Here is a 26,071-nt window from a genome sequence, read left to right as displayed (position 1 = left end):
CTGAGACCCCTGAGGTCATGTTACATTCATGTCTATGCTAAATCTCTTTCTTATAGCCACTATGCAGCATGCTCACCCTCTAGGGGATCCCGTGTGAGGCCCAGCTGGCTAACAATGTAGCGGGGGATGTCACATTTAATTCCATGTCCCTCTTTGGCATGACCCTCAGCTGCTTCTAACAGGTGATAGAATTCTTCAGGGTCAAATTCCTGTACCAGAGAAAAGAGGTGGTTGTGGTCAGTTGGGGAGAGATACAAACGTATGCTACTGCCTTTCTTGGCATTGAAAGCTCATACCATAGGAAAAGAAATTAAACCTCTTTGTGATGATATACCCTGGTCTCTAAACATCCAGAAACATGAGTTACAGATCATGGAACAAAGTTGTCTTCTAGGTCACCGCTAGATGATTTCCTAAGCATAGTATAGTCTTCTTAGAAATAAGCACAAGAGCTTTTGACTTCAAGACAGGTTAGCCTAGTCACCTGTTAGAAGTCTGATTCTTTTAGCCAGGTGGCACTGTCAGATATGTTCAGGTGGTCAGCCTGGAGCACTGCTGGTATATACTCAATCATAGCTGATTTAGCACTGGGGTAGGCCAGACTAATAGTTCTTACTGCCAGTCCCCTAAGTGCTTGCAAATCATATTAAAAAAAATAATTCACTAATAGAAATGTTAATGGTACTCCCAGTTTTGTTGTTGGCAAGACACTTCCTTTACATCCCCTATTCCCCACCTGCACATCAACACTCCATGTTAACTCACCAGACATTCCAGGAGGCGAGCTGGGCGGGCAATGACAATCATCAACTTTTTTACCAGCTGTATCACAAAGGCTACATCTGAGCTCTCTGAGCGCTCGTGAGCCTACACAGAAAAGAAAGATTACTTACACAATTATCCTACTGTGAATGGGTTAAACAGGACCAGACTGCACAGAGCTAACTACAGGAAGAAATATGGAATTGTATGTTGAACAGTCATTAAATTCTTTGAGACACAGCTTGCACTGAATTTCCCCCCCTCTATTACAAGGGCCTAGTAAATTAGAGAACAGAATTGGAAAAAAAAAATGGTAACTCGCCAATTCGAGAATACTCAAGTGTTCTCCCAAAGGCACCAACACCCAACCTCAGTGAGTCAGTCAGTTTGAGGAAAGTCCAGAAAGTTTTAAGCAAGACTGTAACTTGAGCATTTTATATTCATCTATTTAATTTTTATTTTTTTTATTTTTATTTTTTTTTTGGTTTTTCGAGACAGGGTTTCTCTGTGTAGCTTTGCGCCTTTTCCTGGAACTCACTTGGTAGCCCAGGCTGGCCTCGAACTCACAGAGATCCACCTGGCTCTGCCTCCCAAGTGCTGGGATTAAAGGCGTGCGCCACCACCGCCCAGCCTAATTTTTATTTTTATGGTGTGTACAGACACATGAACTCAGGTCATGAGGCTTTGTGGCAAATACCTTTACTTGTTGATAAAGTGTCTTAGCTCTGACTTTAGCACTTTAGAAAACCTTACACACAAGAGGAACAGAGTTCCTGGCTTAGGAGCATTTGTCTACCATCTACGTTGACCAAGAGGCACTGGTGGAAGGATCACTGGAGCCCACTAATTCAAGACAAACCCAAGCTACACAGTGAAAGCCTGTCTTGAAGAAAAACAAAAAAACCTTTTAAGTAATTCAATGTTAATTCTTGGTATGATATACCTACCAATCTCTTGATTCTTTTTTAAAATTATTTTAAATTACATGTAGGTATGTGTGAAACATCTGCATGTACACAAGTGTCCATGGAGGCCAGAGACCAGAGGTATTGGATCCCACTGGAGCTGGTCTTTCTTTTTTTTTTTTTTTTTTGGTTTTTCGAGACAGGGTTTCTCTGTGTAGCTTTGGGCCTTTCATGGGACTCACTTGGTAGCCCAGGCTGGCCTCGAACTCACAGAGATCCTCCTGCCTCTGCCTCCCGAGTGCTGGGATTAAAGGCGTGCGCCACCACCGCCCGGCAAGGAGCTGGTCTTTCAAGTAGTTGTGAGCTGCCAGATGTGGATTCTAGGAACTAAACTTGTGTCCTCTAGAAAAGTATTGTGTTCATAACCACTGAGCCATCCTTCCAGCTCAGTTTCCTAATTCTTTTAATCATTCATTCATTCATTCATTCATTCATTCATTCATTTATTTATTATGTATGCAGTGTTCTGCCTGCTTGTATCCCTGCAGGCCAGACGAGGGCACCAGATCTCATTACAGATGGTTGTGAGCCACCATGTGGTTGCTGGGAATTGAACTCAGGACCTCTGGTAGAACAACCAGTGCTCTTAACACCTGAGCCGTCTCTCCAGCCCCCCAGTTTCCTAATTCTTTTTTTTTTTTTTGGTTTTTTGAGACAGGGTTTCTCTGTGTAGCTTTGTGCCTTTTCCTGGATCTCGAGCTGTAGACCAGGCTGGCCTCGAACTCACAAAGATCCACCTGCCTCTGCCTCCCGAGTGCTGGGATTAAAGGCGTGCGCCACCACCGCCGGGCCAGTTTCCTAATTCTTAAACGTCTTTGAGAACTTCCAACTCACTATTAAGAAAATGGTTAAAAGAAAACTATTCTTTATTTTGTTGACTTTTTTCTTCTCATTTTGCAGGTGTAAATGTATGGTATGTTTGTATGTATGCAATTGTCATATAGGTGCATAAGTTTAGAAATTGATATTGGGGTGTCTTCCTTTGTTACTTCCAAACTTTTTTTTTTCTTTGAGACAGCGTTTCTCTGTGTAGCCTTGACTGTCTTGAAACTCACTTTGTAGAGCAGGCTAGCTCAAACTTAGTTTTTAAGACAGCGTCTCTCACTGAACCTGTCAGTCATTGATTGGCTATACTGCCTAGCCAGTGAGCTCCAGGGGTCCCCTCCCTCCCCTAGGGGTTATGGAGACAAGTGATCACATTTGGCTTATTACATGGGAACTGGGGATCCAAACTTATGTCTTCATGCTTATGTTGCAGCCACTTTATTAGCTGACGCATCTCCCCAGTCCCTTGACATTTTCCCTTCTTTTAAAGATAGACTTAACATGCAGCTTAGGCCTCAGTCTCCAGAGTACTGGGATTATAGGTGTGTGCCACCACATCTGGCCATATTTTATTTCTTGGTTAGAAATCTCTACCCCCTAGTACTAAGGATTACGAGGGCCTCATACAAACTAGGCAAGTACTTTTTTATTTATTAATTTTGTGTGCATGTGGACATGTTTGTGCCATGGTGTACATGTGAAGTTTCTCTTCTATCATGTAGGTCCAGGGGATCATCAGGCATGGTGGTAAGCACCTTTACCTGATGAGCCATTTTACCAGCTCCAGAACTTTAATTTTTCAAAAAAGAAACAAACAACTGTTTTTCATGGGAATCTAGCATTCTCAAGTTGCTCTTATACAACATTTATATTTAAGTATTTATTTTGAAATCAGAGAATTTTCTATAGATAGAATTTTTTTAACATATTTAAATAAAACTTTCTCACTGTAACTACTGTCTACTGAGTTATATCTTCAAGGGTACAGAGACTGATTTATTAGTCTTCTAGTATTTGGCCGTAATAATCATGATCAGTTTGAATCATTTGTCTCTAGATCAGCTGGTCCCTGAAATTCCTTGCTCTTTCTAGATCCACACCAAAATCCTATTTGATCATTAGCTCTGGGCCCTCAGCTCCATTAATACTACTCTTGAGGAGTCTAGAGGAGACAGGGTCTCTTAATTACTTAGTAACATGAAGCACCTTGGAAAAACAAGCGATCCCTTTTCCTCAAACATGTTGATGGTATCAGCTGAGTGAGAAGGCATCGAAACACCTGACCTGAGAGGCTGACAAACAGCAAAGTGAACGAGAACCCAGGAAGGCAGTGCTCAAGAATTCAGTGTATGCTTGGTCTTTGCTACCTCTGGATTATTTTGTCTTTTATTTCCCAGAGACTTAAAATTTTAGTTTTTCTTTTTATTTATGTATATAAGCATGTATGTATGTAGACATGAATGCCTGCAGAGGCAAGAAGAGGGTGTCAGATATGTTGGAGCTGAAGTTACAGGCAGTTGTAGTTGTGGGGAACCAAACTAGTCCTCTGCAAAAGCAGTACAGTCTTAACTGCCAAACCATCTCTTCAGCAATCAAAGAGTCTTAAAATTTATTTATTTTATCTATTTTCATGTTTATGAGTATTTTTCCTGTATGTATGTATGTACATAATGCATGTACCTGGTGCCTGGAGAAGTCAGGAGAGGGTGTTGAATTCTTTGGAACGGGAGTTATAGATGGCTATGAGCCATCATGTGTGTACTGGGGGTTCAACCTGGCTCCTAGAGAATACCAGCCAGTGTTTTTAACTGCTGAGCTACCTTTTCAGTTCCTCTCAGGGACTTTTTATATTGGAGAGGACCATATCTTTAAAGTTAGAGTTATTACTGTGTTAATGACATATCAGTTAACAGACACACTCACAGGATAAGCCCTAGCCCTGCTTCCCCTGGTTTGAGGATAGTTAGAAAGCTGTGCTGAAATAAATGATTCTCAGTAGAGATATTCCATATATGATATTCATATATTGGATATTCATATATCCACTACTGTATTTCATATTATTATTTGTGTGTGTTTGTTTTGAGATAAGGTCTCACTATGCAGCCCAGGCTGGCTCAGAATTCACTAGGATCTGCCTCAGTTTCCCAAGAGCTAGGATTCAAGGTGTGGGCCATCACATCTGTTCAACCTCTGCTGCATTCTTGCTTTTGTTAAAAAGTCAAATATTTATGTAGACTATCAATGTCAGTTGGTATTGGTAGACTCCAACTGTCAATGTTGGAGTCTCAGGCAGAGTAATAGCTTTGGTTTTAGAAAACCACTCACAGTGGGGCTGGAGACCTGGCTTCAATTCCCAGCACCTATATTGCAGCTAACAACTGTCTGTAACTCGAAGATCTGACACCCTCACACAGACATACATGCAGGCAAAACACCAATGTAAATAACCTAAAAATAATTATTAAAAAAAACAAAACAAAACAAAACCACTCACAGAACCGAGTTCCTCTGAAACTAAGCAGACTTCTCAAGTGATGGAGAGGCCTAGGGCAGGATATAAGCTCAACAGCACCAAATCTGGAAGTTCCTACACACTGGCAAGGAGACCTGGTGGTGGCCAGCAGCTGGGCTCACTGCTAATTCCTGAGATTACTGTGTGGAAGTTTCATCAGTTCCCACATCAAGACACTTACATCTTGCAGAAGCTTTTCCAAATTCTCTTGAAGTTCGTAGAAATAGTGTGATGTAATGAGGCCACTCCGAGATTTATCCAGGCAGTCTCGGGCCATCTCAATCACCTGATGATGAATAAAGCTTAGGGCACCATCTGCCAAGGGCAACACACTCTCTGGAGTGTTACAGGAAATGAATTCGGCTAGTCGCTCTTCCATTTGTGCAGTGGCCTGGGAACAGAAGAAGAGATGTTAATTTCTTTCCGGCCCCAGCTTAGCTGCAACAAATTCTGAAGGATGGGATCTCTGTGTGCCTTACTTCCTCATGCTACCTTGGGAAACCTAATTATATAAGGCATGAAGTAGTCACTTCAGGTAGTCAGACAGCCCCAACACCAGATCCGAGGCCCTCTATCATCTTGGTTTGCCTGTCTCTTGTCACACCTTGTAATGCAAGCGTTTTGGTTCTGTAGACGTCTCTTACTGGCCATGTTTCGTGCCATTGTCTTTGTTACACATTCTCTGGGGTTTGGCCTGAGTTACTGTTGCTCCTCATCTCACTCAAGCATCATTAATCCTCAGACAAGTCTTCTGCTTCCTGGGAAACAAAAGTTCTCTTTCCTCTGTGCTTCTAACTTGAACTCCTGACTGGGTAACTCAGTGCACAGATGATGTTGGTTTCTGAACCTTTCTATGCACAAGAAGTTCTGGCAAGTCAGAGAGTTTCATTATCATAGGGTTCTCATATTTAACATGAGTTCACACTGAATACAACAAGTGCTCAGAGAACATGTATGGAAGGTATGAATCTGCCTGGTTTAGGAAGCTAGGATGGAATGGAGGTCTGGCTCAGAGCTCTCTTGGGCCTAACTGTCTAGGACCTTGGCTTCTTTTTTTTTGTCACTGAGTGATTTCTGATTCCCAATATGTTGACACAAACAAAAGTATGTTTATATGTGGCATGTGTACAGAGGGATTTTTAAAAAGTGAGAGCAGCATGGAGAGAAGCAATGGAAGGAATCTTAACACATTTTCTATATGAAAGAAAAATACCTATAAATATCAACCCACAGTGTTAGGTGTCAATGCATATCTCTGTACAAAGAGGACGAGACATGAAAGATACATTTCTCAACAATGCACACTCTGGAATTTCATTATAAAGCACAACAACATGGCTTCCTAGCTGTTTTCCTGCTCTTTCTTTGTTCTTATTCTTGTGTATACTTCAAGGCTACCACATGACGGCCAGAGAGAACATATTAAACAGAACAGCTAATATTACTGAGTACTTCTTATGTCCTGCATACTATTAAAAAGTATTCATTTATCCTCATATGAGATAGAGAATCTAATAGGGTTCTATTATTATGAGTTGTCAATGAGGCAAATGAAGCTCAAGGAAGTTAAATAATTTGTCCAGAATCTTGCAGCTAATAAATGGAGCTGAGATGAATGCAAGTGATCTGGGTCCTTGACACGAGGTTTCACTGGTGTATGTCAAGAAAGAAAAGCACAGAGTACTTCTGCCATCTCCCTCAGCTGTCATGTGTATGGTGGACTGTACAGTTGGAGGGAAGGACTTTGAGAGGAGCAGGAAGCACATACTCCGGATACAGACAGACAATCCAGGGAGGCCTGGACAGAGAGGAGATGAAGGAGGTCTGAGCACCTCAGCCCCCAATGTCTCTCAGATAGGGCTTGTGATTGCTATTGTGGTTTTTATCTTGACTACATCTAGAATTAACTAGAACCCAAAAGTGGCTGGGCACACCTGTGAGGAATTTTGCTTAATTAAATCATTTGAAGTGAGAAGATCTACTTCTAACCTAGATCTTTGAGGATTGAAGACACACTTTCAATGCAGATCTTTTGAGGTGGGAAGACCCACCTCTAATCTGGGCCACACTTGCGGCTGAAAGCCTGTGTAAAAGACATCTCTTTTGCCTGTTTGCTCTTCCCTTGCTAGCAAGTCCATTCCTTCACTGGCACTAGAGTCTACTTCTTTGAAATTCTGGTGTATACTGAAAACCAGCTAAGACATCCAGCCTCATGGACTAAACTACTACTCAATTATTGGACCTTATGTTCATAGGCGCCATTGTTGGATTAGCTGGACCACAGCTTGTAAGTCAGTCTAATAAATCCTATTTCTTTTCTTTTTTTTCTTTTCTTTTCTTTTGAGACATGGTTTCTCTTTATAGCTCTGGCTGTCCTGGAACTTACTCTGTAGACCAGGCTAGACTCAAACTCACAGAGATCTGCCTGCTTCTGCCTCCTGAGTGCTGAAATTAAAGGCCATGCCACCATTGCCCAACCCATAAATCCCATTTCTATACAGAGAGATTCATTCTGTAAATTCTGCTACTCTAGAGAACCCTGACTAATACAGGGCTGACTGCTTTCTGTAGGAATCAGAAGGCCAAGTATGAGGACACAGCAGGTGGTTCTCGATCAGAACTGCAAATTCACACCTGTGGTGGCAAGTCTATAATCCCAGCATTCACAAGATTGGGGCAGGATTGAGGCTGAGGCTAGCCTGAGTTAAATATCAAGTTCTAGAATAATTCCTACTACAAAGTGAGACTGACTCAAAAAATAAACAAACCCCTCAACATCAAAAAACACAAACAAGCAAATTTAAAAAAATAAAGGATAGGGGAAGAGCAGTAGGGAAACATGCAAGTGATGTCCTGGTTCTAAACAAGGAGGTCTGCAGCAGAAGTGTAAGTACTATTTCCTAGCTATCTTGGGATAGGACCAATCTTCCTTCTCACTTTAAAAATGCAAACACAAATGTTAGCAAGCAACTCTAGGGCTCCTGCCTCTTGCCCTGTTGTTCTCTTGGCTGCTTCTTCTACCAGATCTGCATACCTCTGGTTGTGCATGTTCTGGGATGCTGCATAAGAAATCTGTGTCAAATGAAGGTGTGGAAAGGTGGGAGGAGGAGGTTGGGGAGAACCTCGAGTCATGAATGCAATGTGCACAGTAAGAAACTAGATCTCTAGTTCCTTTCTTCTTTAACATATGATATGTGATATTCTCCTCCACTCACTACTTGTTCTGGAGTGGAGAAACAGAAGCTGTGTAAGTAAAGACCTCTGCTTTTCTCTCCCTGCCCCCTCTAGATGCCTTTAAAGATGGTGATCTTTTTGGATACTTCTGCACTTGACCTCTCATTCTGGAGTCTTCCTACTGGGTTGGCTATAGGTAGCCATCCTTGGATATTATTTTCTCCTTTAAAATAAATCCTTACCTTGGGGAATCTTTCTTTGTACACATGATTCATCATTATTATTTCACTGTCGAAGGAAACTGGGGACCGCCCAGGACTGAATAAGAAAGAAACAATTATGTTATTTTAGTGCCACAAAAACATCAAGGAAAAATATGGCCATCCCTTGAGCCCCCCCCCCCCCCCAGTCCCAATTGTCTTCAGTACTTCAGTATCTCACATATTCTTACATTCATGATAATTAGGTTCCAGGCTTTATTTGTAGAGCTCCTAGCACATTTGTTTATAGTTTTAGAATAGTATTATGTAGAAACTGGTGACCTTCCTGCCAGAAGTGTAGCTTTCACACAGCTCCCTGCCATGGCTGAGAAGAGGAGAGCCTACTTGCCAGTCAATCCACAGCTGGCTTCCCTAGGATAACCTCTTTCATAGAAAGACTCCCTGTCCTTATAGCTTTGCTTAGTGGGATAAGCAAACATGTCCTAGGAATCAAATCAAATAAGTAACCAAAGAAAGACTATATATACTATTTTCATTTCTAAAACAAGCTACAGCCAGTGAGCTACCTTGACTCTCACCCAGAGAATGCAAAAGCCATATGAGTCCTAAATCCAGGTCTTTTTCTGAAAGTAGAAAGAAATTTTCCAGCCTTTTAATTATTTTTCATAGCAACCTGCATCCTTCCATCTAACACACTGTGTGATCGTATCTCCTGAAACATTTCAAATCTTGAGTCAAACAGTTGAATATCCAGTGTAGTGCCTAGATACTTGAGCTCAGCTGTCAGCTGAGTTACTCTTAGAATTGTCCTTTGGCCTTGTTTTGTTTAGGGACTTCCCTGAATGTCACTATGGTCCTCACAATCTCAACTGGCTTATAAGGTACCCATAGTCCCTGTGAGTTATGAGACCATCATGATCTAGGTGTTCCTTTATGAAATCAAGAAAATCCCTGGGATCTAGACTCTCATTGTATTCTTGATCTTTTGCATTTAAGTCCCAGCCACATTTTCAATCTGTGAGTCTGAACCATGTCTTTGTGACATGGCCAATGACTCCCTGTAACTCCAGTGCCAACATTACTTGATGGGATTCTTCCTGAGGGTACAGCTCCTCTGGAATTCCAACCTATACATTAGCTAATTCATCATTTCCCAGGAAATTAATTAAGGAAAGTGGGACTTAGTGATTAAAACCATGCTCATTTTCAGAACTGATTATCATGATCCTACTTTACTGAATGGAATCTGGGGGGAAAAGAGAAACCTGGCACCTGACGCCAAAATGGTTGAATGTTATTGTACTTGACTCACTCAAGTTTTGGTTTTGTTTGATTCACCAGGAGACAGCAAATTATGGTTTGTGATCTTTTTGTAAGTAAAGCTTCTGAGGAAGCTACCAAAGGAACTGTACTGCAACAGTAAAGTGACACAACTTGATAGAAAGGAATGACTATAAAGCCTAAAGCATAAAGCATTTACCGTTGTGGCTCTTTGCAGGACATCTGTGCTGAGCCCTGCACCATGCAGGAGCCCACAGGTACTAGGGCAGTAGGTAAGAGTAGCCCTTACCTGAGGCTACGGGAACGGGGCCGCATAGCTGGAGACTGCCGTCCCTCCTCATCTGGTACATTCTCTGTGCTAAAATGCTTTGTCAGAAAGTGTAGCTCATCAGCTGTTGGCTGGAAAGGCAACTGATGAAGTTTTTCTTGTGAGGAACATGATGACTAGAAAACATAAACAAACAAACCCATCAGCATTAAAGACACATGAAAGGGATCTGGAAGGACAGTTCAGTGTTTAAGAGTGCTTGTGGCCCTATCCTAAGGTCCAGGGTTCAGAACTCAGTAGCCATGCAACAAATTGGGTGAGTAAAAAGCAGATTTTTCTACATGAACTCCTTGCCTTCAATAAAGCCTCTAGCTAGTTTGAATAGCAATTAATCGACCGTGTTTCCTGCTCCATACATATTCCAGGTAAACAAAGGCACCCTCTTGTTTTCCCTTTCATAACCTTGACCCTGGGGACAGCTCAGTAATGTTTCCTGTAGTTGTTTGTTTGTTATCCAGAGAAGTAGTTTGCTGAGGTTAAGAAGACTGTGGTGGGATGCCAGAGACACTACAAGTCAAGAAAATCCAGCGGGAAAGAAAACTGCTTTTAGATCTAGATTTAAACATTAGACTTGGTATGAAAGACAATCTCAAGTTCTCAACAGGGCTTAGTACCGAAGAATTTCTGACAAGTGTCCACCATTCACAGCAGACCATCTGAGGGAGCAAGCTGGCGCTATGGTGGGACTTCTACAGATGTAGGCACTCTGCAGCAAGTCACAAAATTCCAGGACTCCAGAGCTCTTCCTTTACTCGGCAAGACTAATCCAGAGAGCAGGGAATTCAGACATCACTGGCCCAATTTTTACATATCAATCAATCAAGGGCTTAGGTTCAACCACCTAAATCTATTTAGTGTTCAAGCTTCAGTATCAACTGAGGGAACTATAGTTGTAGGGTCATCAAGTGAGAAATGAGCTCTGACTAGGCCAATAGTACAAGCCTCTGTCATGAAATATTATAATTCATGAAACTTTAAAAAATTCTTATTTTGTGTGTGCCTGAGTGTGTGTGTGTGTGTGTGTGTGTGTGTGTGTGTGTATGTATGTATATATATATATATATATATATATATATATATATATGTACCACATGTATGCATGAGCTCAGAGAGGTCAGAAGAGGGTGTTGGATCCCCTGGAAACTGGAATTACAGGTAGTTGTAAACTGCCATGTTGGTTTGAAAACTGAACCCAGATCCTGTGCAACAGCAGTAAGTGCTCTTAATGACTGAGCAATCTCTCTAGCCCCTAATGCACGGAGTTGTAAATAGCTAGTGTGGTTTCCATAGGGTTTTGATTTGCATCTGAGTTGCAAACAGAATACCCACTCAACTGCAATAAGAATCTAGTAAGCAATGTAAGTTATAGCCTACAAAACTGTTATTTTAAAGTATTTCAATAGCTGGATGTGGTGGTACATGTTTGTAATTGCAACACTCTGGAGGCTGAAAACTTTTGAGGCCAGCCTAAAGTACATGGTGAGATTGAGATGCTGTCCCAAAGTGTGTGTGTGTGTGTGTGTGTGTGTGTGTATGGTAAGTATGGGAGTAAGTATCCCAATAAACTGGAGTAGGTTGGTCTATTAAAGTTGAATGAATAGAAATACTTATGTGCTACATATATACATATATACACACACAGAAAGACACATAAATATGACTATCCCTTAGGGTTTACAAAATACATTTTGTTTGAATAAAAGATTATGGGTAAGTGGGTGTTTATTTGGGGGGGGGATCTTTTTGTTTTTGTTTTTGTTTTTCGAGACAGGGTTTCTCTTAGCAGCCCTGGTTATCCTCTCTGTAGGACACTCTGCAGACCAGGCTGGCCTTAAACTCATAGTGATCTGCCTGCCTCTGCCTCCCTGAGTGCCCGGATTAAAGGTGTGTACCACCACCACCTGGCTTAGAGGAAAAAAAAATCTTAAGCTTAACTGCCAAAGACTAATAAAACCTCTGGATTAATAGTGACTTATCGGCCAATGGAAGAACTAAGTACGTTTTCTTGCTTAAGATTCATGACTATAGATAAATCAAGCAGAGAGGACCTAAAGACTGATAGAAGAAACAGGGCTGGGGTCACCAAGTTTATACTCTGCAAATCCTAAAACACTACTTGGTCCTTTGCTGACAAAATTTGTCAGCTTTATCATCTAGCTTTGATGAAAAGTTGCTCCAAGAGGAGGATGCATTTCAGGATCCATTGTTCATACAATAGCTTATTGGCAGGAACTATTGTTTAAAAACAGAAACTCTCTCTAAAACAAACATTTAGAGACAGGTCTAGTTTTTTGTTGATATAACAAACTGAGATAGAAAATAACCTTCTTGAAAGGTTTTAACAATGATGAAAGCTACCAAGCATTTGGGAAATGGGAGGAACAGTAAGACTCTTGATTGCAATCCTAGAAATAAGGTGGGAGGAGGCAGGGAACCATGATTAGTTGCTCTTTTCTGAGCTCACTAGGGAGAACTGGGGGACAGAACTGGCTAATCCTTCCAAAGGCCTTATTGTAGCATGAATCTTAACAGTTCTTATTAATAAGATCAAACCCGAGGCCAGTTATTGGGGTAAATGCTGGAAGGTTAGAGTACCAGAACAAGCCACAGCTATCTCACCTTGCCAATTCCTCAGTTGGTCCTATTTCCTCAGACTGGAAGCTTCTGTGTCCTCATCCCAATGGCTCTCAGCTGAACTGCTGCTAGAAGCCTGAATGCTTAACCAGCCAAATGCTTCTAGTTTCTTTCTGGTCCTCACCCCTTATAAACCTTTCTGCTTTCTACCACCACTCCCTGGGATTAAAGGCTGCTTTCTGGGATTAAAGGCGTGAGTCACTATGCCTGGCTGTTTCCAATGCGGCCTTGAACTCACAGTGGAATGCTAGGATTAAAGGCGTGTGCTAACATTTTCTAGCCTAAGTATCTTGTGGCTTTTCTGTTCTCTGACCTCAGATAAGTTTATTAAGGTACACAATATTTTGGGGAACACAATACCACCACACCTTATAAGTATAATTATGACTGTGAAAGTTACCAAGGCTCTTCCCCTCAAAAAATCCTCTTCTCCTCAATAAATCTTGCTGAGTTTGGAAGGAAAGGTGAGCATCATTTTGCAGGACTGGATTGAGAACAATTATCTGTAAGGAAATACTTCCAGAGTGAAGAAGGTATGCTTACAGCTCTGACTACTTACCGAGACAGTGGAGCTAGGAGTATTGGTTCCATATCCTGAAGAAGGCAAAGAGGCCAAAGACCAGCGCCGTCCATCAGTCCTACATTAAAAAAAGGAATATTATGGAGTGCCTATAGAGTCCCACTCTGAGTATTAGGGCCTGCCTGCTTGTGTTCATTAACATTTTTAGGCAGTTAATTCACTGTCTCACAACACAAGACATATTGCCTGTCTGGCATGAGTTCTCATACCTCTCTATTGTATGGGACCTGCTGTGTGACTTTTATTTAAGAGACTCCAAAACTACAGAGTCTAGGACTCTGAATGAGAGTATCGGTTATGGTTAAGTCAGATGGCTCAGTAACTAAAGGTGTTTGCCACCAAGCCTGTCAACTCAAGTTTGAACCCAGTACTGGAAGAAGATCCTATAAGTTACCTTCTGACCTCTACAATTGTATTGGCACATACACACACAACCAATTTAAACCTTTTAAAAATTATATTTTAGTTTATGTTGTGTGCATGGATGTCCATATGTGTGTGGGTACCTATGTGACATAGCATGTATGTGGAGGTAAGAGAGAAATGCGCAGGAATAGACTCTCTCTTTCTACCATGTAGGGCTCAGGTATCAAACTCAGGTCATCAGGCTTGGCAATAAGCACCTACACTTGCTGAGCCATCTAGATTGTACATAAAAAGCTTTTTCTTTTTGTTTTGTTTTTTAAAGCCAGGGATGGTGGTGCACACTTTTAATGCCAGCATCTTTCAGAGGCAGGAGGATCTCTGTGAGTTGGAGAGCAGCCTGGTCTACACAGCAAGTGGCAGGCCAGCCTGGACTATAAAATGAGATCTTGTCTCAACAACAACAAAATTTTTTTTTTTTAAAAAGGAAGGCATATTACACGGTTGGTGATATGACTCATCTGGTAAAGATACTTGCCACTAAGCTTGAGTACCTGAGTTTGATTCCAGGGATCCATGATAAGAAGATAAGGCCCATGTACTGTTTTCTTACCTCCATTTATGCTCTATTGTGCACGCGCACACACACACACACACATACAAAACCACTGATAAATAATTGTAAACAACATTAAAAAAAGATTACTTTATGCCACATTGCACCACCCAGACAAATAATTACACAGCCATGTTATAAAAGCTGCAGCTCAGATACCTGCTTAACTTTCCTCCATGACAGTAAAGCACAGAACTGTGGTTTCTTGTATTGACAGCTTTAGGGGTGTCCTTCTGACAACAGTGGAAAGCCTCCCCCAAAGCCATAAACAGCCAACAGTTGCTTCCCTATTCTGTGACAAGGTTATTGCTGCTCTTTGACAAATATTCTTGAAGCCAGCTTATGAGTCCTAATGGATCCTAGGTAGCCTGTAACTATTTACTATTGATGGATATTCACTTTAGTCTCAAATAGTGCCCACTTCTTTTTGTCAACCCACCGGCCTAGGGAAGACCAAAGATTCTTTACAAGGGGTGCACATACAGAAATCAAAAGATGACTTGTGGGAGTTGGTTCTTTCCTACCATGTGGGTTCCGAAGATTCAACTCACCACATTGTCAGGTTTGACAGCCAAGTACCATAACTTGCTGAGCCATTTTGCCAGTCCTGAAATACTCTTTCTTTGGAGCTTGGTGATTTATCCTTTTCAAGTTGAAGCTGAATTGAAACATCTTTGCTACTATTCAAAAGTATTTTTTAAATTTATTTTTATGTGGATAGGTGTTTTGCCTGCATGAATGTCTGTGCACCATATCTGTGCAGTGCCCACAAAGGCCAGAAGAGGGCTTCAGCTTCAGCTCACTTGGGCCTGGAATTACTGAGGTTGAGAGAAGCCATGTGGATATTTCTAGATCTTATAGAAGGGCAGCCAGTGCTGTTAACCACTAAGTCATCTCTCCAGCCCTGACTCACAGAATTTTAAAACACCAACACTGGACGATCTTTAGAAGTTAAGCTCCGATTACAATTTTCATAGATTTGTCTATTTGTTCAAGGTCTCTGTTACAGCAGGGCATAGACCAAAAAAATAACAGAGGAAAACTGAAGAGATCTTGGCAGAGCTTTTCTTTTTCAAGTCTCCCTCCTCATCCTCACCAACAGCATTTAGCTTTTCTACCATGATTTGCAAAGGGAAAAGTTGAAGGTTCCATGCCACATGCACATGAATGATTCAAATTTCATGCTACTCAGACAGACAGCTCATGTAAATTAGAACTCTGCTGGAACTCAGTCTCTGAGGCAAAACACCAGAAAGGTACTGAAACAATGATGTTCTTTCTTCCTTCTTTGATGGGTCCTGGGTGGTCTATAAGAAAGCCACTCAAAGCCCAGGAAAAAAGAGCTCAGCAAAGATTAGTCAGTATAACTCAAGGATGGAGTTCCTATGACCTTGTCAAATTTGGTTTTTCACAGGTGATTTTCAATCCTTTAGATTAGCAGTTCTCAACCTGTGAATTGCAACCCCTTTGGGAGTCAAAATACCCTTTCACAGGGGTCACCTAAGACTACTGGAAAACACAGATATTTACATTATGCTTCCTAACAGTTGCAAAATTACAGTTATGAAGTAGCAATGAAAATAATTTTATGGCTGGGGGTCACCACAACATGAGAAACTGTATTAAAGGGTCGCAGCATTAGGAAGGCTGAGAACCACTGCACTAGAGAAAAAGGAAACCACTTGCAAGGTAGCTACTTCTCTGTATATATTGAAGAGCAGGGACCAAAGTATGAAATGTGACCACTGGATGTCTGTTTCCTCTGTTCATCTCACTGGGAGACTGAGGAAATATGTGAGAATGAGGGTGATTTGTTCCTAGGCTTGAAAGCTTGGAAATTAGTCAGCAATTTTTACCCCCAACCATGAGCTTTCTGAGTCTGAGTTCCAACAGGTAGTATTGAAATCCCAGACAGCCTCTTTACTAAAAAGGCTTAATGTTCACAACCACATTCAGAAAAGAAATCATCACAACCAGTTCTCCCACCAAACACAAAAATCACAAGCTACACTGACTGGCCATGCACAGCAGTAGCCCATCCCACGCCCCCACCCCCTGCATCACACCCGTTATTACCTGTCTGCTCTGTGACCATGGCTGTAGTGAAAAGATGTACATATGAGAGTCAAAAGGAACCAGTGTAAGCAATGCAATCTCCAGTATTTTGTATAGTTTGGCAGAGATAAACCTTTTGTTCAAGAATGTGTAGCAGCTTGAAGTAGAATTGTATGACAGATGGTCTATCCTTAGCATTTAATGAAATCTGCCTTTTCTGTGATATGACACAAATCAGATCCTAAAGGGATCCTTACTCCATACACCTGGCCATCTCACCCATATGGTTTGTAAAAGGATTGCCTGGGGACTCACATTCCATGACTACAACTCAAATGTCATACTCCTAGCCCAGACATGTTTGGGTCACACTGGTTAATACCAGGCTTTAAAGCCCCTTGGCTGTTCCTATTTCAAATCTAAATGAAGCAGTACCTGCCATGCCCTCTGCTTAGAATAGTCTCTATGTCTTCGTCCTTGTGCCGTATTCAGTAGCTACTACTTCTTAGCCTTCAGAGGGGCCTTATGTATCCACCCAATGGGGACCCTGTTTCCTTTCTTTTCTTTCATGCAGTATCATGTTCCTTCAATTTAAGGTATTTATTAGTTTATAATTTTGTCTTCCCTGCCCTTTTTTTCAGAGTTGAGGATGACCCCAGGGTCTTCACAGAGCTAAACCTCCAACCTTTGTTTATAACTATGCATTCCTTTGCTTCTTCATTTACTGTCTTGCACCACACATCTGACCAATAAGCACTAAGGGCTTGTTATGTATTTACCAGGAGGCAGTTTTCAATACATTTAAGGGATCTCTAATTAAAAGATAATTTGATTCCAATTAAGGCAAGATAGAAAACATACAAGCAAGAAAATATCACACACTGGAAAGTACTAAAGATGAAATGGAATGATTGATAACGAATGTTCAGACTATGTGGTTAGAAAAAGTCTCTCGCCAGGCGGTGGTGGTGCACGCCTTTAATCCCAGCACAAGAGAGGCAGAGGCAGGTGGATCTCTGTGAGTTTGAAGCCAGCCTGGTCTACAGAGCTAGTTCCAGGACATCTAGGACTACACAGAGAAACCCTGTCTCAGGGGAAAAAGAAAAGAAAGAAAAGGTCTCTGTAAGGAGCTGACATTTAGGATATGAATGACAGGAATGAGTCAACTACATTAAGGTGTAGGGACAATTTCCTTATACCAGGACAAGTACACAGACTATCCATTAAGACTGAAGTTTCCAGAAAGCTGAGTGTCTGTTCAGAGTTACCACGGAATAACTAAGCACCCAAAGAGCCTGCTCAAAGTTAGTTCTCAGTAAATACTTACAGCATGAATAGGAAATGACCCAATGCCATACTAATCTAAGTTCACTCTTACCAGTTCAGCACATTCTTATAGGATGATCCCATCTGAACCCTTGATTAACCAGATGGAAGTTATGTGAGACACCTGAGTTCACAGAACAAACCCACATGAGATTTCTTCAGAGTAAGGCAACTGAGCAAGGAGAAGAGAAGCACTAAAGTTAGCCTTCAAGCCCCTCCTCATCTATCCTTTTCAGTCATACAGTATTCTAGGGAGAAATGGGTTGTATTTCTTCTCAGGTGAAATGTAAATAGTAAGTACTAGTTCCATCAATCTCTTGTTTCTGCTTTATTTTTTTAATGATTTATTTATTTTTATTTTATATGCATTGCTGTTTTGCCTGCATGTCTGTGTGAGGGTGTCAGATCCCCTGGAACTGGAACTACAGACAGTTGCCATCTGGGTGCTGGGATCTCACGTAGCCCAGGCTGTCTTCAATTCAATATGTGGCTGAGGATGATCTTCAAGTTCTATTCCTCTTGCTTCTACCTCCTGAGTGCTGGGATTACAGATGTGAGTCATTATATCTCATTTATGTGGTGTTTTGCGCACATTAAACAAATCTTCTACCAATTGAGCTATAGCGCCAGCCCTCAGCTACACCTTTTAAGAAAGTAGTCCCAGGCTGGAGAGATGACTCAGAAGAGCAATGACTGTTCTTCCAGAGGACTAGGGTTCAATTCCCAGCACCCACATGGCAGCTAATAGCTGTCTCTAACTCCAAGATCCAGCACCCTCACACAGACATACATGCAGGAAAAATGCCAATGCAAATAAAATTAAACTAAATAAATTAATAAAACAAAACAAAAGAAGCCTGGGCGGCAGTGGTGCACGCCTTTAATCCCAGCTCTCAGAAGGCAGAGGCAGATCTCTGTGAGTTTGAGGCCAGTCTGGGCTACAGAGTGAGTTCCAGGAAAGGCTCTAAAGCTACACAGAGAAACCCTGTCTCGAAAAAAAAAGAAAGAAAGAAAGAAAGAAATAAAAAAGAAAGAAAGCAGTCCCCCCACTCCCACACCACCCCAAGACAAGGTTTTTCTGTATAGCCCTGGCTGTCCTGGAACTCGATCTGTAGACCAGGCTGGCCTCGAACTCAGAGAGGCTCTTGTTTCTGTCTCCTGAGTGCTGGATTAAAGGCATGTACCACTGCCTCCTGGCTGATGTGTGTGCTTTCCAAATGGCAGAGTCTTCCTTCAAATCAGTGCTCTTTCATGTGGATTGGGTTACCTTGAACTACCAGCTATCAAAACTCCTTCCTTTTTGGTCATCTTCCCAGATTATAATTACCTTGTTCAAGTTTTGCTTTTGAAGTGATTGTGTATTTGCAACTGAACAGAAAAATAGTGGATTCATTGTTTATAATCTTAAACACAAGACGCTGGTGCCCTAAGAATTTATTCCATATTACTATATCTTAATTGAGAGTTATTCTCTATTCTAAGATAGATAAGAAGGTGGGCTCTGGTCCCAGGAAGGATCTAAAATAACATTCTTACCTTGTATCCCATCTAGTTCCAAGAAGCTTAAAGAACCTAATATACCTTTCTTCTCAGCTTTTGTTGGGTTTTTTATTCTTGTTTTGTTTTGTTTTTTAAAAAGCAGGATCTCACTACGTAGCCCTGGCTGGCCTAGAACTTACTACACAAACCATACAGGCTGCCTTCTTCACAAGATCTCCCAAATACAAGGGTTATAAATCTCAGCTTTGATCTGGAAGCCCAAGTATGGGTACAGAAAGAGTATAGGTTCACTTATAACATGAGTTCGGAAGGATTTGGTACATCCAATTTCTCTCCTGTTTGCAGGTGATAGTGTTGTCTTTGGCCTCTCCTAGCAACTCTGACAGCTCCACCCATGGCTAGACCACATTAAGTGGCCTCTGAAGAAGTCTATGTTGACAGAGTCCCTGCAGACCTTCTGCTAAGGCTCTCTACACATACGTGACTTCTTTTCAGAACTTATTCTAAGATGCTCTCTTGGCCAAACTTTCAAGTTTGTGGGGTTTTTGTTTTAATTTAGGGGGTCTGTTTGCTTGTTGTTTGGTTTTAAGGTGTTGTTAGAGTTGGTCTTTAGTTCTAAATGGGAAATCCCATCAGTTGAGAGGTAGGCAGTTCTCTGAGTTCAAGGCCAGCCTGGTCTATAGAGCGAGTTCCAGGACAGACAAGGCTACACAAAGTGGGGGGAGGGAAGCACATATATGCCAGTCAGAGGAGGTTCTCAAGCAACTTACCTACGGGCAGGAACAAAGGAAAAGTGAGCAGGAGCATTTGGAGAGAAATTCCGGGGGCTGTCCAAGGGACTGTTACCTGTGGTGGAGAAAGGAAAAGAAACCTCTGTGAGGTTTGCTTTGAGGGTGAGAGGTGAGGGTGGGGTGGAACTGGTAGAACTTTCAGATAAGAAACCTTCCTCTAGTATTAAGTTAGTGTATCTGATTATTTTCTCATCATTAGTTTATGACTTTTTTTTTTTTTGGTTTTTCGGGCGAGACAGGGTTTCTCTGTGTAGTTTTGGTGCCTGTCCTGGATCTTGCTCTGTAGACCAGGCTGGCCTCAAAATCACAGAGTTCTGCCCGGCTCTGCCTCCCGAGTGCTGGGATTAAAGGCATGTGCCACCACTGCCCGGCTCAGTTTATGGCTATTTATAAAAGCTTAAATGTAGTTGGAAGTTTCTCCAGTACCACCCAGCCACATGGTCCCTCAGCCACTTATAAAATAATCATTCAGAGGCTCAATATTAATTACAAATTGCATGGCCTATGGCAAGCTTCTTGCTAGCTAGCTCTTATAACTTAAATTAACCCATTTCTATTAATTTATGTTTTGCCATGTGTTCTGTGACTTATTGATCTGCTGACATGCTGTTCCTTGGGTGGCAGGCTAGTGTCTCCTTCACTATGCTTTTCTTCCTCCAGTATATCTGCCTGGATTTCCTGCCTGCCTCTAAGCTGCCTTGCCATAGGCCAATGCAGCTTTATTTATTAACCAATCACAGCAAGACATATTCACAGCATACATTCACAGGCCAGAGATTTTTCTCTCTTGCTCTCAAGGTGCCTATGACAACCCATATCTTTCCAACATCCATTCTAGATGTAGCAGCAATTTATATGCTGCCTACCCTTCTAGGAAGAGGTCAATTTACAGTATTTCAAAGGCTTAAAGATTTTCCTAAAGTCAACAGGATGTCTAATCTAAATGTTACTTGCACATGTATCTTCAAACACTGCATCCAAGGGGCTAAACAGAAATGTGCATACCTTAAGGGTAAACAGAAGTTCTCTGGCAGGAATTCAAGATAGAAGCATACCATAAAATGTCTGGAAATCTAAACTCTGAGGTCTGAAAAGCATGATCAACCTTCTCAATTTGTTTTCACACACACACACACACACACACACACACACACACACACACACACACACACACACACATATATATCCCTGTTAACTTTGTTACTAAAAAAAACTCTGAACAAAATAATGTGCTTTCATTTATGCTAGTTACCGGCATTTTGAGACAGAAGCACAGGTTGTCTTTGAATTCTCAGTCCTTTTGCCTCAGCCTGGGATTCACTTACAACCTGACAATTTGATTTTTGAAACCAAGTGTGTGTATCTTACTAAGATGCCTAAAGTGGCCTAAAACTCTTGAGCTTCAGTGATCTTCCTGTTTCAGCCTTCCAAGTAGTTATGACTATGGGCTGCTACCTAATCAGGTAAGATACGCAAATTTCAAATAAATCATGTATGATGTCAGAGGATCCCAAGGCATAAAAAGATTCTAATGTAGGGGTGGTTGTCTGTGCCTTACCCCTGAAGCACAGCCCCAGTGGGGCAGCAGGTAATTGATAGGTACCTGCCCCCGCCAGGGTGTGGCCCTTTAAGACCTGGGATGATGTATATGCTCGTTTTCTTTGTGGTCTTGGATGCTGGTGCAGATCAGGACAGAGCTCTCTGGAGAGCAGTGCTGGACCATACAAAAAATCTCTATTTTTTGTATTGTGAGTTTCCTGTATTGTAAGTTAATCCCCCAATAAATTCATATTAAGCTATTTCTGTAGATTGGTAGTGATTTAATCGCATTATCTGGCACCCACATAGGGCAAACTCCAAATGCCCAGGTGGCCTCCTCAGCTGCTGTGACATGCTTTCCACACTTCCCTATCTCTTTTAAAATTCCCACCCCTCCTGGGGACCCAGAGTTACCTGTTTGGCCCACAATCGTGCAGGTACTGCTCCCTCCCTCTCTCACTCCTTCCCTCCATCCTTCCTTCCCAGCTCTCTGGGCATCAGTTCCCTATTTGAGCTACAGCTTACGGACCCCCCCTCTCCCCCACCAGGTTCCCCATAGCCGCTGAGTACACCTAGTGATAGTGTGAGAAGAGGTGCGCTGTCCCAGGGCTGCCGGCCTGTGTTGCCCCTGGCTGGCTGGCCCATGCCACCCTAGGCCCACTGGCCTGCCGTGGCTGCATGGTCTTCCCTGGGTCATACACGCAAGCTGTGGCCTTCCATTCCCTGAGTGAGCAGCTGAGTCTGGCCCACCACTGCATTTCCCGCATCCCACAGGCGCGCAGCCTGTTGTGGTGCACCCAGTAGGATTTGCTTGATAGCTTCTTTAAGCCAAAACAGGTCAAAGTCAACAGCAGGACCTGCTTCAGTGCTACACCTGCAACACCTGCTGGTTGAACAGTGCTACTACCATACCTTTACAAGAAATGATAGAGAAATATTCACCTTCATAGTACCTAATTGTAATAATCCCCAGCCAGTCAAGAGATATCAATGGAAGGTCCTCCCACAGGGAATATGAAATAGCCCTACCCTGTGCCAAAATTTTGTGCAAAAACCACTGGAAATAATTTGCGTGGAATTTCCACAATCCATAATTTATCATTATATGGATTAGAAAGCATGTTTGAAGAAGTAAAGAAAGTTTTGCCTTGATGGAGACTAAAAAGTGCTCCTGAAAAAATACAAAGAGGAGATTCTATTAATTGAATGTGGCCTCTTAATGATTTTCAAAAACTGTTAGGAAGCATTTCCAACTTATAGGCTATCCTTAGTAAATTTGGCTAATACCCTAAAAGGGTATTAAAACTATTTAAGTTTTAGTTCAACTTAAATAGTTCAAGAGAATCAGTCAAAGCTGAGAAGGAATTGGCTCTAGTAGAAATGAAAATATGAGAAGCACATGTGGATTGTGTGAATCCAGAACTTAAGTGCATTCTTGTCATACTCCCCTCCAGACACTCCCCCACAGGGATTTTGATGCAGAGGGAAGATATTATACTGGAATGGATATTTCTACCACGTAAACCAAGTAAGACTTATGTGGAAAAGATGTCTGGTTTGATTCAAAAAGGAAAATTAAGACTTCGTCATTGACAGGAATGGACCCAGTAGAAATTGTAGTACCTTTAACTAATGAAGAAATTTCCTCATTATGGAAAGAAAAAGAAAATGAGCCTGCAGTAACTTTTTGGGAGAGATTAACAACTGTTATCCCAAAAGCACGAGAATAGAACTCATAAAGAGAACTGAGTGGGTCCTTCTTCACACTGTACAGCAGAAGCCAATTTCTGGAGTCCTCACATTCTATACTGATGCAAATAAATCAGGGAAAGCAGGATACAAATCAAAAAGCAGAACTGTATGCCATTTTTATGGTACTGATGGACTTCACAGAACCTCTCAATATAGTCACTGACTCAGAGTTGTTTTACATATTGAAATTGCCTAATTTATTCCTGATCATACAGAATTAACTTCACTACTCACACAATCACAGGAAATCATCAGAAATAGGAAACATCCTATATATATATATATATATATATATATATATATATATATATATATATATATATATATATATATATATATATATATCACACATAACATCCCATTCGGGTCTGCCAGGACCTCTAGCACAAGGTAATGATGAGACTGATTAGTTACTAATAAGTAATGTGCTAGAAGCCTCAGAATTTGATAAGAATTACCCATTACTCCATTACCCGCAGGAAGCAATCCAAAAGGTATACAAAGAAATGAAATTTGGCAGATGGATGTGTTTTATTTCGCAGAATTTGGAAGATTAAAATATGTATACCATACCATTGACACTTATTCAGGATTTCAATGGGCAACTCCTATGAGTTCTAAAAAGGCTGATTCTGTGATTACACACCTATTAGAAGTTATGGCCATCATGGGAATACTTGTACAAATTAAGATCGACAATGCCCAGCATATCTCAAATAAAATCAGACAGTTTTTTGCTTATTACAATATAAAGCATGTTACAGGTATACCACACAATTCCACAGGCCAAGTAGTCATAGAAAAATCCAATCTAACTTTAAAGGATATGCTGAATAAACAGTGTGGTGGTATTGTGTTCCCCAAAATATTGTGCACCCTAATAAACTTATCTGGGGTCAGAGACAGAACAGCCACTAGATACAAAGGCTAGAAAATGGTGGCACTCACACCTTTAATCCTAGCCTTCTGGAGGCATGGATCTCTGTGAGTTCAAGGCCACATCGAAAACAGCCAGACATGGTGACACACTCTTTAGTCCCAAGAAGTGAGCCTTTAATCCCAGGGAGTGATGGCAGAAGGCAGAAAGATATACAAGGCGTGAAGACCAGAAAGTAGAAGCATTTGGCTGGTTAAGCTTTCAGGCTTCTAGCAGCAGTTCAGCTGAGATTTATTCTGGATGAGGACACAGAGGCTTCCAGTCTGAGGAAACAGGACCAGCTGAGGAACTGGTGAGGCGAGGAAGCTGTGGCTTGTTCTGCTTCTCTGATCTTCCAGCATTCACCCCAATACCTGGCCCTGGATTTGATTTTATTAATAAGACCATTTAAGATTCATGCTACAAAACAGCAACTGGTAACAATGACTCCTAGAAATAGATTGCATAATGCTTTATTAACCTTGAATTTTCTCAATGCTAATGAGAAAGGAACAACTGTGGAGAGACATTGGACAACAGAAAAAACTTCTCTGAGCTAAACCGGTTTATTTCAAAGATGTGTTGACCTCAGAATGGAAACCAGGGTATGTCCTACGTTGGGGAAGGGGTTTTGCTTTTGTCTCTACAGGAGAAGAAAAGCTATGGATACCAAAAAATTAATAAAAATTTGATTTGAACAGGAGAAACCCATTGACGAGAAGTAAAAGCTCATCCACTGATGTGACATCTCTGTAAGTTGTAAGAAAAATTTAACAAACAAGGGTTGGGGCAAGGTTCTGTTTTCTTTCTTTACAGGATAATACAAATACCCATCTTTCAGAAATCATAAGGCCTTGGATATCCAGACGTATACAACAGAAGGAAAGAATCTATTCGTACCAATATCCTCTACAGGGTAATATCTCACTGCCTAACATTAATATCTCTTTAACTCTAGAATAGTTGTGGTCCCAATTCAATTATAAATCAAGCTGGCTTTGGAGTTGGAATGTGGCTCTCTCCTTCTCTAAACCCAAACATATTACTAAAAGAAAAATCAGGAGATTCTGTCTCACATCAGAAGAGCCAACTGGTGTGAGACAGAAGAAAACCAATAATTTAGGGACCATTATAGTCCAGATTCTATTTCTTTCTATGCTTTTCCCCACCATTGAAGGATTCTTTCTCTATCCAGTATAAATCCAAAACTTTCCATCTTGATATTGAAAATGTTCAAGTTTTTAAGAGTAAATAATAAGTCTTTCCAATAGCAATCTCTAAAGTCTCCAGAAGGAAGATGGAGTCCCATAACAACTACCTAGTCCAGAATGATGCCATGGTATTCATGTACATTATTCAATGATCAACTTGGACTGAAAACTCTTCAAGACAGTTCCATGATAAGATGGTTCATCATACTACACTTCTGGCCAGAATCTCAGACAACCTTACCCATTACTCTTAAGACTTGCTGCAGAATCTATACTTAGTCCAATTGAGACCTAACTATCTGAGCTTTCTTATAGGACCCCACAGAGATATCATCACCCCCTAAACATCAGGAAGCTAATCTAAGAAAATGACGCCCTTTCTCCCAAAGGATTCATGTTTTTCAGGGTTATGGATAATGGTTATAAGGTTGGGGGTGGAAGAAAATATTGGACTCAGTATTCTCCTTAAGAAAAGAAAAAGGGGAATGGATAGGTATAGGATATTAAGGTAGATTATTGTATATATTAGAAAACTAATTAAGTAATATATCAGCCTTAGATAATTTGCACTGTTATGGATTCTTGTATATTGATACAAATGTAAACTATTTTTTATATTTCTATTTAAGGTAATTTGTATATTGATACAAATACAGAACTATATTTGTTATAATGTACATATATTTCTACTCTTATATGAAATATTTTGTATAGATA

At 41.1% G+C, this 26,071-nt stretch overlaps 1 protein-coding gene across 13 annotated transcripts in view; it reads right to left on the bottom strand.

Annotated features, from left to right (window-relative positions):
• Positions 1–26,071, bottom strand: part of Mast2 (microtubule associated serine/threonine kinase 2) — a 176,464-nt gene that overhangs the window by 12,322 nt on the left and 138,071 nt on the right. For 10 of the 13 annotated variants that reach the window (XM_052715918.1, XM_052715908.1, XM_052715914.1 and 7 more), the window contains 8 exons: positions 19,916–19,991; positions 16,341–16,361; positions 13,265–13,343; positions 10,033–10,187; positions 8,484–8,559; positions 5,249–5,458; positions 766–867; positions 77–209 (listed from right to left, as the gene is read on the bottom strand). In XM_052715918.1, coding sequence (XP_052571878.1) covers positions 77–209; positions 766–867; positions 5,249–5,458; positions 8,484–8,559; positions 10,033–10,187; positions 13,265–13,343; positions 16,341–16,361; positions 19,916–19,991 — 852 coding nt within the window. The remainder of the gene's footprint in view (positions 1–76; positions 210–765; positions 868–5,248; positions 5,459–8,483; positions 8,560–10,032; positions 10,188–13,264; positions 13,344–16,340; positions 16,362–19,915; positions 19,992–26,071) is intronic. The other 3 variants (XM_052715916.1, XM_052715917.1, XM_052715911.1) reach the window with 1 other exon arrangement.

The sequence above is a fragment of the Peromyscus californicus genome, unplaced genomic scaffold, assembly GCF_007827085.1.
Source record: "Peromyscus californicus insignis strain IS unplaced genomic scaffold, ASM782708v3 Scaffold_5__1_contigs__length_169319896, whole genome shotgun sequence".
In the NCBI taxonomy this organism is placed as follows: domain Eukaryota; kingdom Metazoa; phylum Chordata; class Mammalia; order Rodentia; family Cricetidae; genus Peromyscus; species Peromyscus californicus.
The sequence above is the reverse complement of the archived record's forward strand: the minus strand, read 5'-3'. Positions and strand labels throughout refer to the sequence as shown.